Source organism: Macrotis lagotis, chromosome X (assembly GCF_037893015.1).
Source record: "Macrotis lagotis isolate mMagLag1 chromosome X, bilby.v1.9.chrom.fasta, whole genome shotgun sequence".
NCBI lineage: Eukaryota > Metazoa > Chordata > Mammalia > Peramelemorphia > Peramelidae > Macrotis > Macrotis lagotis.
In genome coordinates this window covers 450,948,002-450,963,395 of record NC_133666.1, presented here as the reverse complement: position 1 = coordinate 450,963,395, position 15,394 = coordinate 450,948,002, and the positions used below count along the sequence as shown (strand labels likewise).

Sequence of the window (15,394 nt, the reverse complement as noted above, 5' to 3'; positions counted from 1 at the left end):
GTTATAAGGTCATTCAAGTCTCAAAGTGGATATTTTTACCTGTTATTCAGTTTGTCTTTATTGATTTAATGTACTGACTAATTTCCAAATCTTCCCCTTTGCTCAAAACTATATAAGTACAGTCTCTGACTAGCAAAAATACTTTTTGACATGTGAGAAATTCTGAAGGGATGGGAAGAAAGTTCCATATTGCTTTCAAGGAAGCCCTAGATCATACAAGGAGAATATAATACTTTTCGCATGTTCTATCTCTCATCATGGCAGTTAGGTAGTGCAGTAGATAGAGCATTGGTCTTGGATTCAGGAGGATGGGTGTTGGAATCCAACCTCAGACACTTGCCTCTTTCTAGCTGTGTGACCTTGGGCAAATCACTTAACCCTCATTGCCTTGCATCCAGAGCTATCTCCAGTCCCAGATGACTCTGGAGGAGAAAGTGAGGCTGGTGACTTAGCACAACCTCTCCTCACTCAAATCCAGTTCATGTGCTTGACATGGCATCACCTCTCTGATGTCATGCTCTTTGAAAATGAAGGATAAACACTATTATCTCTCATCATATCTTAAGGCCACTTGTTTTGGGGATACACAGAAACTAACATGGAAGCTGGAAGGTTTTTAAGAAGGCATGAATCTTAGAATGATAGATTTAGATTGAGTTAGAAGAGACTTAGAAATCATATCAGCCTTCATTATGTTGCTATAGAGTTGTTTCAGTCATGTTTGACTCTTCATGACTTCAAAACTCCATGGGGTTTTCTTGGCAAAGATGCTGAAGTATTTTGCCATCTCCTTCTCTGGCTCAATCTACAGATGAGGAAAAAGGCAAATAGGGATTAAGTGACTTGCTCAGGGTCACACAGCTAGTAAATATTTAAGACTGGATTTGAGCTCAGATCCTCCTCATTCCAGGCCCAGCACTCTAGCTACTGGGCCATCTAGCTTCCCTTAAACTTTTATTTTCCATATGAAGAAAATGAGAATCTGAGAGACTTATTGGTTTGCCCAAATACGCAGCTGCTAATATCTAAGATAGAATTTCTATCTCTTTCCCAGGATATCGTTCTATCCACTAAGCCAGATTGCCTCAAATCTTTGACAAACTGAAATTTGACTTAAGTGTGGATATCAAGGAACCATTCAGTGTCTAAAACACAACCCTATTTAACCAAACTACTCATGAATTTTACAGGGGCATATCAGAAGATTAGAGGAGTGGTGAAGGTGACTAGGTTGTTCTGTAGGTAACCTGGTAGATCAACTATGATTAGAACCTATGTAGTAATCTAGGAGAGAATTGCCTCCCCCACCAGCTCCATGGAATGCACTCCCACAGATTGTCTGTATATTGTTTGGGCTGTTTTTCATATACTCCACAGCTGGGAATTCAAGATGCTATACTTAGGCAAAAGTCCATGAAGGAATTAATTGATATGAGCCAGAAGTTGATTGCCATTTAAGTACTCAGCCTCCACCATTGCCAAGTTTCCCTCTTTGCAGAAGGAATTGTGCTTGCCTGCAAACTGGCTCACTCAGGATGCAAGCACAAGATGGAATTCAACCTTTAATGTGCTGCAACACCTGCTTGGAAATAAAGGGGCTCTGTGTCTTGTCCTCCCAAGGAGCTGACAGCTGACTTCATTACTGTGGAATATGGCCGAGATAGCTGTGGCTACTCTTCATCCCTCTGAGATAGAGGCCCAGGAGGGAGGTGCCAAGTGGGCCTGGGTGGCAGGCGGGGGCTCTGCCAGCAACCCATGCTGGGCCACTTTACTCTAAATCATCCCTCTCCTTCACATGAGTGGAGTTCTCATTACCTTCCATGCATGCTCTCTCCCTGTCCCTGAGATGGATGGTAGGAGGACCTGGCCTTTAGAGCTCTGGGTAAATGGAAAGCAGCACATTCTGCAACAGTATCCAGCTTTCTGAATTGGTTTTCTTTCTTGGAGATTCAAGAGTGCCCTACCCAAATGGGGCTACAGAGAGAAATAAAAATACTTCAGAGACTATCAGGTTAATCACCCATAAAAAACAGGAACCTAAAGGGTGAGGACTCCCTTACCCAGAAGATATTTATCATATTATGAGAGAATTGGCAGCACATGGGGAATAGACAGTGGGGTGATGGAAAGATGGCTAGAGACAAGGAGACAGGAGATTCCTGCCCTAAGTCCCTGCCTTGTTACTTACTCTTTAGCTCTGACCATGTGCTTCCACTCCTCTAGACTTTGAAAAGGTCTAAAAATACTTAAGTTGGAGGAGAGAAAGAACTTTGCAAACCACAAATGACTTAAAGAAATGAGATAACTAGTGTGAGTCAGAATCAGGACTTGAACACAGCTCTTTCTAACTGCAAGGCCACTCTCCTTTATCAACTAATCCATGGTGCATACAGTAGGATTCTATGTTAAAGTGGCAGAATCCAGGAGTCTTCTTTTTGTGATTAGCCATGGATCTGATCTGTTAGCATGTTGTAATAACTCTTTGTTGAGTCTTGTGACTCCCCCACTCCAACTGTTAGAAAAATAAGATTTTGAGACATCCTAATCATTCTGACTTCCTGGGGTTGACTTGGCAGTCAATTCCCTCTGTTTGTAAAGAGATGCTGTCAAAGGTAACTCTAGACCTATCCACCATCACCTGCATTCATAGTGAATGTAGAGAAGCTTATGTCCTTTTTGTAAAATCCAACCCACTCATTAGTAATCATAAGTTTTAAAGCTTTAAAAAAATCATGATGGAGTGTGGCTATTCATTTTAAATGCAAAATCTTGAATAGACCAGAGATTTTAATTTTTTTAAATATAGCTGAGTATTTTAATTATGAATGTACTTGAAGCATATTCTCAGCATGCTTCATTATTTATGTTGCCAGTGAAAAAGCTTTTTAATTAAATAGCATGCTGACAATCCATTGTGGAATGTATAGATGTAGGTTTCACTAGCTTTAAAAAGCTAAATCTATGTATGCATATATATGAGACACATTGGTGAAACCACTCAAAGTTATACATACTTTAATCAGTATGAAATACTTGTTTCCTGAATGGATTTAAAAGTGGTTTTAAACTTTAGTTGCTAGATAACCAACTAATATGCCAGTGATATAGCTGACTATTAATATTTAAATTATTCAACTGACTTGAGGCTGCAATGAATTTATCCTCGAAGTTAATGGTATCCCACATTTCATCAGCCTATGCCAGGGTTAGTATAGGTCATAAAAGCCATCAAGGCCAACATCTTCATTTTATAGAAGAAATTAGAGGGAGAGTGACTTATCCAAGATCACTTACCTAGTAAGTGAGAGAGCAGAGATTTGAACACAAGGTTCTTTGACTCCAAAGGTGTTTTTTTTCCTAGTGCATACTGATTACCAAGAAAGAATGGCAACTCTGCAAATAGCTAAGTGAAATTTTAGCTGTTGCCTTGGTTTTCCCATCCTCAAAGGTGCTTGAGGATTTCTGCATGTTTATCAAAAGAGGTTTCAGAATATTCATTGAGTGTAAATGGAGAAATAAAATCATAACATATCAAATTCACTTAGTCTTAACAGTTTAGTTAGTGCTTTCACTACCACCAAATTCCTCTAACACCAAACAAGTACAACTCTATTCTCATTTTTCAAATCAGGAACCTGAGGTTTGGAGTAGTGAATTGACTTCTCTGGGAGTCACATGACTCCTAAATGACAAACCTGGAATTTTCAAGGCATACAGGACCCTTCAAAACAACAGTCCAGTGGTTAAAGCACAGGGTCAGAATTCAAGAAGTTCAAAATCAGCCTCATACATTTACTAGCTATATGACCCTGGGCAAGTCACTTAACATTTGTCTGTCTCAGTTTTCTCATCTGTAAAATAGTAGTTGACCTCATAGGATTGCTGTGAGGATCAAATAAGATATTTGTAAAGTATTTAATACAGAGGCTGAGCATCTGCTTTTCTTTCCACTGTATGATGTCAAAGAACAACTGGACCTAGAGTCCACAGAAGGGACAAAATATTTTCTGATAGCTGCTTTTTAATATATCTTCTAACCATTTCCCAGGATTATGTCGGAAGGAAAAGCAAGGTTGTTCCAACAATATGTATATGAGAGGATTCAATCCACATCTTATAATTGTCCTCTATTTCCTTTCCTCTAAACACTATCCATGTGACTCCCATTCACATTATTAACCATTTTCCCAGAATAACATCAGTGGGGAGAAAAAATGATTCATGAACATACCGCCCCTGTCATTATTTTGGATTTATGACTGGGTGAACTGCGACTAGAAGGTAAAGCCACCTGGACAAGATGACACTAGCAGCCAGGGTCAGGCTTAGAACTCCTAGTCACCCGCCTCCTGTTTCTATGCTTTGTCTGTTGTATGAACAGGGCTGCTCCTTAAATACACATGAGCCAAACTGCCTCTCAAATTGCAGCGATCTACTTTGAGTTCAGATTTGCACAGCATGATACGAATTGGGCTGCAAATTATGCAGAAAGCAGCCATCTCATCCATCTGTGATGTCAGAATTTTCAAGTACAATGTGACCTGTTAGGATCTCGATGAGCTGAAGTATATTGGGTCTGATTCTTATCCCATGTAACATGATGGAAATGCTCCCAGTTGAATTTGGCCCCATGTGAGAAGGTTAAAAATGATTGAGGTTATAATGTACAGTAGCAGAATAGAGTCTGAGAAAAGTCTCTCAAGAGCAGGTTTCTTATCCAAGGGTGCAACCAATTAGGTTTTTAATGGTAGAGTGACTGGGGAAAAAAGAAAACACAGATACACTCATACATAATGGTAAACTGAATTTATTTCCTCTTGGAAAACAATTCCAGTAATCTCCAGGTTCAGACCGCAGAGTAAACATTAATAACAGTAACATACATGTTAGTTCAACTGATTCAAGAATTTGGCTGTGTGAAATCATTAAGGAAAATTTTGAACACTCAAAGCTTCAAATGGTATCCAGGAAAAAAAAAAGAAAGTTTCTTTGACAATCTACATAACAACTATTGCATATATGATAATGCTATCTGTCATATCGCAAGGCTTACAAATATATATATATGGGCCTTATTCAGTTGTGGGTTTCTGCTCTGTGAGAAAGTCTCTTCACGGTTTGCAAGAATCTTCAGCAATAAAAAATAGTCTTGAGTTCAATGGCTGAAATACGAGAGAGAGAGAGAGAGAGAGAGAGAGAGAGAGAGAGAGAGATTCCAGACTTAAGTATACAGAAAAGGAAACCCAAACATAGCTGGGATGTAGAAACTCAGTTGTTTTTGATTCCCCTTCCTTGAAAGCAACGCTTTCACTTAAGCCTTTTTGCTTGCATTTTTTTTAAATCTTGCTTGAATAGGGCCCAAGTCCACTCGTCTTTATAAGACCATTTTAGTATCAGACAACATAATACATGTGCAACACTTTATATACAAGTCTATCTGGTACTCAAAAGTTCAAACACATGAACATCCAACAGTTTTGATAATACAAGTCTTATGGTACAATACAAGGTTTCTGAATAATATACATTAACAATGAAGGTTTCGTGCAAAGAGTAAAACATGTTCCCTTTTTGTGCCACAAAAGAAATTGTCCTCAAGAGACAGGCCTTGCACTAACTGCTGTGTTGGGTCATTGTATGATTCTGGAAATAAAAAGAGAGAAAAAAATTAGAGAAAAAAAGCATACATTATTTTAGTTTAATAGAAGAAAAATGTGTTCTATAACCATAATGATTATTAATAGCAAGGATAATTAACAATAATAACAATTTGTGAGATGCTTTAATTCTCACAATATTCCTGGGAAGTAGAAGCTATTATTATTATTATACCCATTTCATAGATGATGAAGCTGAGGTAATCAGAGGTTAAGTGACTTGTCTAGGGTCATGCTATTGGATAGTATATGAATCCAAATTGAAATTTGGGCTTTTCTGACTCCAGGCCCAGTGCTTATCTTTCTAACACATTTCACAAGTACATGTCTGGTATGTTGTGTTTCTTTCCTTCTTTACAAATGGTTTCAGTACATTACAGAGCTGAGTTGGGTAGGAGAGAAGGAACAACACCTTCCAGTAATACAAAATACCCTGTTCTTCTACTTTAAATTTGGGTGAATTTTCTGGGGGGATTTGAGAAATGAAAATTTTTCCCAGGGTCATCCAGTTAAGTATGTGCCCAAGGTAGTTGTTGAGCACAGGGTCCTACTGATTTCAAGGATGACATTCCCTAGCCACTATAGTATACTGAAATAATCAGCCTCTCACCTTGTGCTTTTTATGTGCTTTAAAAAGGGTAGGTGATAGGGGTGGCTAGGTGGCACAGTGGATAAAGCACTGGCCCTGGAGTCAGGAGTACCTGGGTTCAAATCCAGTCTCAGATACTTAATAATTACCTAGCTGTGTGGCCTTGGGCAAGCCACTTAACCCCATTTGCCTTGCAAAAACCTAAAAAAATAAAAAAAGGTAGGTGATTTCTTCGGACACTAGGAAATACATCCATTTTGTGCAATTGGAGAACTGACCATTGTGTTCTTGGAATTGTGACCGTTTCCATTTATTATTTTTTTTACATCTTGATGTAGAGGCAAGGTAGTACTGTACAAAGAACACAGACTCAGAACCTGGTTCAAATCCATCTCTGCTGTTTATATTTATTTATATCACTTTGGGCAAGTGACTTTGTTTCCATGGTACTCAGTTTTTTCATCTATCAAATGAGGATGGATTAAATTATCTTTGAAATACCTTCTAACTCTATGTTCAATTGTTAATTTTTATCTGACTCTTCATGGTTTTCTTGACAAGGAGGCAGTAGTGGGTTTACCATTTCCTTTTCTAGTCAACCAAAGTTAAGTAACTTGTCCAGGCTTACACAGTAAGTGTATGAGGGCAAATTTGAACTCAGGTCTTCCTGACTCCAGGCCAGCACTCTATCCATTGAGCCACTTAAGAGCTACATGTATTAGTAGAAAAAGGACACTGTTATTTTAGGTATCCAGAATATCCTATGCATTTTAAATTTGTTTTAAATTGAAGTCAAAGACTACCTTCTCTAGGAAGCCTTTCCTGACTATTTTCCCCACTTCCACCTCCACCTTCACCCCAACTCATAGTCTGTCCTATGAATACAATCCCAGTTAGCTCATCTTCTCCCCGAAAACCTGTTTGTAGTTGTGTGCTTATGTTTAGGGAAACAATATATTATGGTGGAAAGACCAGTGGTATCAGAATCAGAAACCAAAAACAAGCTGTGTGACCATTAAAAAAGTAATTTACACTCTATGAGCCTTAGTTTACCCTGTTTGTAAACTCTGGACCTCACTGGGTAATTATGAGGAAATTTTTCTTTTTCCTATGAACTCCTATAAAAATGTGATATATGATGATTTCTGTTGATTAAATGTTTTTCTCTCCTCTAGTAAGTATCTGTATTTGGCAGTCAACAATCATTTATTAAGTTCTTATTTAAGAAGTGAGAACAGCCACAGACTGTGCTAAGAACTAGGGGTACAAAAATAGTCAAACACAATCCCTGCTCTCGAGGACCTCATGTCTAATAGAAGAGAAAATACAAAAATAAAGACATGCATAGGATATATACAGAGAGTTAGAAGTCAAACTGAGAGAAGATACTTGCAGCTAGAAGACCTGGGAAAGGTAAGAAGGAGCCAGGTGGTAGAGAGCTTTAAATGCCAGTGGAGGACTCTGATCCTAGGGGTGATAGGGAGCCACTGGTGTTTCTTGAATCAGGGTTGACAAGGACTAATCTGTGCTTTAGGAAAATTCCTCTGGCAATTAGCTGAGTGGATTGAAGAGAGTAAGCTTATTTATTCTAAATATTTACTCCTACAAGCTAAATTCAGTAATAGGCACTTTGTGGTTGTTGTTGCTGTTAAAGGGAACTGAAATTCATTTGTAGGGCTATTCAATATAACTTTTGTGGAATTGAGTCATTTCAGTAGCAACTGACTTTTCAAGACTCCATTTGGGATTTTCTTGGCAAAAAATACAGGAGTAGTTGGGCATTTTCTTCTCCAGTTCATTTTAAAGATGAGGAAACTGAGGCAAACAGGGCTATGTGACTTGTTCAGGTTCACATAACTACCAAGTGTCAGGCTGGATTTGAACTTAGGTCTTCCTGACTAAGTTCTGCGCCACCTAGCTACCCTTTGTAACAATGTAATAAACATTGACTGACTATGTGATTTAGCTGAATGAAGCCTCTCTTTTACATCTGAAAGAGGCTTAACTATTAAAGTATTACTCTATGCCCTAGATTGTGAAGTCTTAAGAAGAGCCTGCTCTGATGCAGGCTTGCACTGAAGACAGGTGAGAGTAAGGGTGAGGGGAAAGATGGTATAGTAAATCACAAAGATCTCAATGACTCATTTTCCCGTCCTGTGAATGGACTTCAATTCTCTTTAAACCAAATGTGGGCTTTTGCAATAACTTGCACTCTCCTGATTGATGTCTGGTGTCAGCTCCATCAGGGCTAGCACTGGGTACACTTTCATAATGAGAGTGAAAGAACATCATCTCTCACTAATAATTCTTCTCTTCTATCTGATTAGGCAATAGTTCTATTCAATTCAACAGTTCTTTAAGTACCTACAATATGTAAAGCATTGTGCATATAACAACAAAAACAAATCCCTGACTTCAAGGGGCTTACATTCTACTTACCAAGGAAATACTAAAAGTACATAGAAAAGTAAAATATAAGAGAAGCAGTAATAAGGTTAAAGCAGAGAGAGAAATCAAAGAACTCTAGAAGGGCAATGAGGGATGCTTCCCTTCAACAGTTAGGAGAACTTATACTGAGAATCTTCTGAGTCTGATGGGGACAGTTAAGCTTAACATTTCCTAATATTCTCATAATCCTCAGAAGCAATGATCAGGAGATGGGAACCAGGGTTTGGAAATCAAGGTAAACTGCTGGATATTGAATTAGATAAAAAGGATCACAGAACCAAAAAAATCTGCCTTGTCACACCTGCTGTGCAAATGGGAGAATGTGATTTTTAAGTTTCAACATATATGATGACTAGGTCAAGAACTGGAAAGAATTGTTTGATACCACCACAGTTTTGGAACTGAGGAAATATGGGCCAGAGAGGTTGTGCAAGATCAATAGGTATCTGATCCAAAATTGATTCTCTAATTCCATATGCAGTTTGCTTTATCCAATACCTCCAATGCCTCCTAGATGTCCAATCATTCCTATTAATCAATGATACTTGAAGGTACTGTTTCTCTTTCAAAACCTACTTTCCATCTTGACTTCCTTGCATCCAACAGTGATATCATTAACCATACTACCCATGTCAAAAATTCTGGGTTTTTTTATTTTTCTATTTCCCTCATCACTTACCTCTACACTATAAACGCTTTTGGTTCTATTATCTCTTCACTGCTGATAGCCTGTTCCAGTCACTCACCTACTATTATTTTAATAACCTCCTCACCAGTTTTATTGCCTCTACTCTTTCTTCCTTCCAAATCATCCTTTAGAGATTCCTTATCCATGCCTACCCCTTGCCTTCCAGGTAAAGTTATGTTCAAAGTTCTCCAAAATTGGTGTCACCTTTTCTTTCCAACCTTATTTCAGTCTACTCATATCAATGTGCAAAATGATAGAGGTAAATTGAACTACTCGCTATTTTTCCCCATACACATAATATTCTTCTCTGGGGTGTTAGTCACATTACATCCTGTGTCAAAATGGGCTCCTTTCTTTCCCCATCTCTACTACTTAATTCATGTATAGCTATTTAATTCATGTGATTTATCCCATAGAATGTAAGGTCCTTGAAGGCATAGTTTATGGTTTGTTTGTATCCCTTTATCCCCTTTAGTTGCTAGCATGATGCTTTGCATAGAGCAGGTACTGGAGAAATATTTGCTAAAATGAACTATTTTTTCAACTCATATGTAAAATAACAAACAAATTTAAAAAAGAAACCAGACTACCCAGGGCTATTTAATCCTTAAATACTTAATCATTATTCATCTAAAGCCAAGGAACTCATTCTTGTGAAACATTCAGATTTTTTAATCATATTTGACTTGGGCTATATATACCTCAATATACAGAGGCAAAACTTTTATAATATTTTCTTTTCTCTAGTAGACAATAAGCTCCTTGATGGCAGAATATATTTTGTTCTTGCATTTGTAACTCTAGTAGCCAGCATAGTTCCTGGAATACACTAGGGACTAAATAAATTCCTGTTAGAGAGAATGAAACTAAATAGAATCCTTCAGGGAGGCAAGCATGGTAAATTGGAAAGAGGACTATATTGGAATGAGGAGATTCGGCTTCAAATCTCGGCCCTGGCTTACTAACATGTGGCCAAGCCACTTCTCTGGTCTCAGTTTTCTTATATGAAAAATGTATTGTTTGGAAAAGAATATTCTAAGATACCCTCTATAGTCTTATGATTCAGCAGAGGGATTTTAAGATTTAAAAAAAATGCAAGAACATAGAAAATCAGTATGAAAAAATTTGGACTCCAAAACTAGAATAATGAAGGAAGCTAGGTAATGCAGTGAGTGGAGTGCTGGGCCTGGAATTGGAAGATTTATCTTCCTGGGTTCAAAACTTCCTATCTGTGTGACTCTGAGTAAGTCACTTCATCCTGGTTGCCTCAGTTTCCTCATCTTCAAAATGAGCAAGAGAAGGAAATGGCAAACCACTCCAGTACCTTCGCCAAGAAAATCCCCAAATGGGATCCCAAATATTTAGATATGATTGAAGTAGCTCTACAACATCAAAAACAACCAGAGTTACAAAATATTTTGGAAGGGAAGTATTTCTTCACAGTGAACGGGACAGATTTTACATCAGTTCCATATTCAGAGTAAAAAAAATACCTCTTAATGTAGGGCTTTTTGAATATTACAATGTTCTCATACCCATGAAGGATACTTCAAATTCAATAGTCCTCTAGGGGTTAAAAAGAAAATTGCAGGCATTCTTCTCTAGATTTTTTAATATGCAATCATTTTATAAGATTGTAGATCTATGGAAGAACGATTCCACAGTCGTCATATTGTCCAATTCCATAATTTACAGATCGAGAAACTGAGACCCAGGAAAGCTAATAATTTGTTCAAGATCACACAGAAAGTAAGCATCAGAGGAGGGTATTTGCTTCAGTCCATAGTCTTAACACTGTATCACAAATCCTTTAATACCATAAGAAGGTGAAAAACTCATATTGGTTAAAGAGATAATGCTGTCTTAGGTCAGAAGGACATAGGGCTTAGAGTCAGAAGTAAACCTAGAAATTACCAAGTCAACCTAATTTTGCAGATAAGGAAACTGAGGCTCAGTGATAAGTTACTTGTGCAAAATCACATATGTAGTAAGTAGCTGAGCTGGAATTCAAATTCATCTTTGAATAAATGGTAAATTGGTAGAATTGTTCAGATTGATGGTACAATGGATAGAGTCCTGGACCTGGAGTCAGGGAAGCAGCAAGTTCCTGAGTTCAATCTAGCCTCACACACTTAGTATTTGTATGACCCTGGCTATGTCACTTAACCCTATTTGCTTCAATTATCTCACCTGTAAAATAATATGGAGATGGAAATGGCAAGCCACTCTGGCATCTTTGCCAAGAAAAAATTGAAATGGGCTCAAGGGAGAGTCAGACATGACTGAAAAATGACTGAACGAAAGTAGAATCATATATCTGAGGAAGCTGAGTTATATCATGATATGAAGAGATTTTTTAAAAAAGACAAAAATTTTACAATATTTTTAGGACACAGATACCATCTTACTCTAGTAATATCACATAATTGAGTATATTAATCACATATTTGTTAGAGAGTCAAGATTTTCATAGTAGTGTAAGGATAGGTCAATTTGTTAAATGAATGCCTGTGAGCTGTGAATATGGATGATACAATGTGAGAAAACCATCTTCTCAATAAATAACTTAAACTTTCATAAACAACTAAAACTCCTTAAGATGAAAAAGTTGACAACAAATAAAATTGATGAATAGTTATTTTGGAATAGAGATATACACATATATAGTTTCTTTATACAACCTTCCATCTTGCCGCCACATCTATCCAACAAAGTAAGTTAGAAGAAAATTAAATAATGATTTAAACATGTAAATTATTTAACCATTAAAGCCAGATCTGAAGGTTTTTCAAAACGGGAATCAAAGTATGGACTGTGTTTCTTATTCTCAATGCAACATCATCTCTGGTCATAATCCAATGACCCATAATGCAAAGACTTCTAGGTCCTGGGAGCAGTTCATAGTTCATTGGTTCTGCTCCTTTTTAACTCTGTGATCTTCAGCAAGTCACTCAACTCTTTGGATCTTGATTTCCATAACTATTAAAAGGAGGAGTTGGATGACTTCTGATGTCCTTTCCAGTTAAATATCTACACTCCATGGGAATTTCTGGACTTTGGAGGTCATCTCTATACTAGGTAGAGGAGCAAAAAAAAAAAGAACCTTGGTTTCACTTTCTACTTTGGCATCACAAAAACAGATGATTCCAAAGATAATGAAGATAAAGAAGGAAACAGGTGATACCAGCAAGTCAGGGAATGAGGAACAAAGGGAGGGAGGAGGGAGGAGGAAAAAAAACATGTCACACACTTGTTCTAGCTACTCTGCTGTCCCACTCCCATAAATGAGCCAGAGATACTGAAGGAATAAATTCCTAGTAGAGAAAGTAGAATAACACCGGACAGGCCATCAAAGAGCAGCCTTCTCAGCCAAGTGGTTTTCATCTCTTCAGGTCCTGAGGAAACCACCACATTGGTTTCTACAGAACAAAGCAGTGGGTAATCTCACCAATTTTACACAGCAATTCACAGTCCCCAAAGCACTTTAATGCAATGACAGGTTATGAGAGAGAGAGAGAGAGAGAAAAAAAAAAGTCTGTTCCAATGAAGAGAAAGAGTGTTTTACATAATCGAGAAGTACATCACTGCAACATCGACAGAGATGGGGGGTTAGGATAGAAAAGGAAGTAGGAAGAGGAGAACTGCAATCCCACAGAGAGCCATATTCAATGCTGCAAAAAGCCATCCACTGGAGACCCCATGTCTAAGTAACTGAAAATTGCAAACCATTAATTCCAGTTATGAACAGTTGTTTTTCGGGGGGGGGGGGGCTAAAAAAATCAAATCCACAACACACCTTCAAAAGAAGATCCATTTAAAGATTATGCTTTAATGGCAGAAAGTTTCAGAATCACTTTCTCTTACAAAGGTGCTAACACCCCATTTGGAAGAATCTTTGCTTTATTGTTTTTTTCTCTATGTGTGAAGTTCAGCTCAAAAAAAGCTAAAGACAGCTGAGGAGCACAAAACATTCTTTGTATCACAATGTATTTCTTTTTAAACATGAGATCCAGTTGTTTTTTTTAATGAAGCTCAAATTTCTCTTTCATACTTGGCAAGGCAACAGATGACTAATTCAGCCCCAAGTTCTGAGGTCTGACCACATCTAACAGTGAAATTGTTTATTTCTACTCAAAATGCAAACCAGAATACACACACATATGTTTGCATGAGTTTTTGAAATATGAACAATATAGTCTATCTTTCTACTGTAAGTGTCCATTTTGGTGACTCCACTTTCATACACTCCATACTCAAAATTTGCTACAGCATGTTGGACTATTTTAAGCCTTGGATGTCCCCAATACTACCAGCATTGTATGGATGCAGAAACTTTCAAGGGTTGACAAGCTTGGTAAGGTTCTTATCTCCTCTAACACCATGTTCTTAGATTGTTCCCCACTTATATGGCTCCAGATAAGGGATACCCTCTTGTCCAGATTTTGTAGGTCATTACTGACTTCCACAAAATAGTGAGGAAAAATAATAGAACAATATCTAGACATTTTGTCACCTGCATAAAATGCACCTGAGACCAGTAGTTCGAAAAGCAGTCTTATCTGGGGCAAACCTAGGATAGGTAACACAAAACTACTTTATATCATCTTCGTAACTTTTAGAATGAAAACAATATGTGAAGTATTTAACTAACTACTGAGAGGTAGTGTGGTTTAGTAGATAGAAAGCTAGCCCCAGAGTCAAAAAGACCTCAATTCAAGTTCTCATTTGAACACATTTGATTGTGTCACTTTAGATAAAAATTACTTAATTTCTCCAAACCCCAGATAATACTAAGCCAATAAATTTCAAAATACATACATATATATATATATATATATATATGGATATATACATACACAGTGATAGATATGTTTTCACTAACCAGAATTCCCTACATTAATTAAATCATAGATCTGTTCTTACTTTCCTCCCCCTCTACCTCGCCAATGACATTAATTCAAGTCCCTGGGAGGGAGAATTAGTTACTCTAGTGGATTCCAGCTATTGTAGGAGTTCACATATTCTATTGCTTTGTCTAAATTTTGGTGCCCTGGGGCAAGGCTCTAGTCAGCCTACCCTAGTTACAGTTCAGATAATGGTAACTACATTAATATTATATTCATTATATTAATATTTTAAAAAATAGCCTTTGAAGGTGACGTTCTAAAAAGGCTTTTTGGTTCAGTGATGGTACTCATTTGGTGGTAGGTAAGGGAGAGGGTGTGACCTATGTGCTTTTGTCTTAGACAAAAAAGCCAAACACCCTTTTAAAGCAAGGCAAAAATAAGAGACATAATTTTATTTTAAAAATAAATAAATGAATGAAACTACTCCAAATAAGTGATCCTGTAATTCACTATCCCATTAGTGCCCTGATTCAAGGTGTAGTTGTATTCAATACAAATGAGATGTTCTCAAACTCGAAATAGAAGGCAATTGTACCTCTGAAACAATGCAATGAGGGAACAAATAAAGAAATATCAAGATTAAATGTGGATGCTCCTTTCAACAGATGGTGACAGCACCCCAGCAGCATGTTATTTTTTCTTGAGTTGAAGAACACAAACATCAGTAATCAATCATCGCTGATTAACTCATTATGTTACACTCTGTATTATCATTTGTGTAGGCTCTGTAAACATTATGGATAATCTTTATGCTTTTATTTTTCTAAAAGCACATTACAGTGCACAAACAGTCGGCAGGCTGTAAAATAGGATTCTACATTACCATCAACCTTTAAGCACCACTGCTTTTTTTTTTTAAACAAAAGCAATTGGTTTCCAACAGGCTGGATAATAAGTCTTTTGACCTGCATTCTTCTTTGACCCATTAAGGTCACCCCTGTGCTCGGGCATATAGCTGACTTAGGAAATGCCTGCAAGTCCTGCATTTCATCTCCTGCCCACTCAAAATAAAGCTTTCTTTAAATGTGTCTGTACGGGTCCCGGAAGGCCAGGGAGGCATCCCTGTAGTGGGCAATGGAGGGACAGAAGCTTCTGCCTTTATTAA

At 37.5% G+C, this 15,394-nt stretch overlaps 1 protein-coding gene across 8 annotated transcripts in view; it reads right to left on the bottom strand.

The window, feature by feature from the left end:
- Positions 1-3,939: 3,939 nt before the first annotated feature.
- Positions 3,940-15,394, bottom strand: part of ZNF521 (zinc finger protein 521) — a 363,098-nt gene continuing 351,643 nt past the window's right edge. For 6 of the 8 annotated variants that reach the window (XM_074200375.1, XM_074200373.1, XM_074200376.1 and 3 more), the window contains one exon: positions 3,940-5,643. In XM_074200375.1, the coding sequence (XP_074056476.1) occupies positions 5,614-5,643 (30 nt within the window). In that variant the 3' untranslated portion in view covers positions 3,940-5,613. The remainder of the gene's footprint in view (positions 5,644-15,394) is intronic. The other 2 variants (XM_074200379.1, XM_074200378.1) reach the window with 1 other exon arrangement.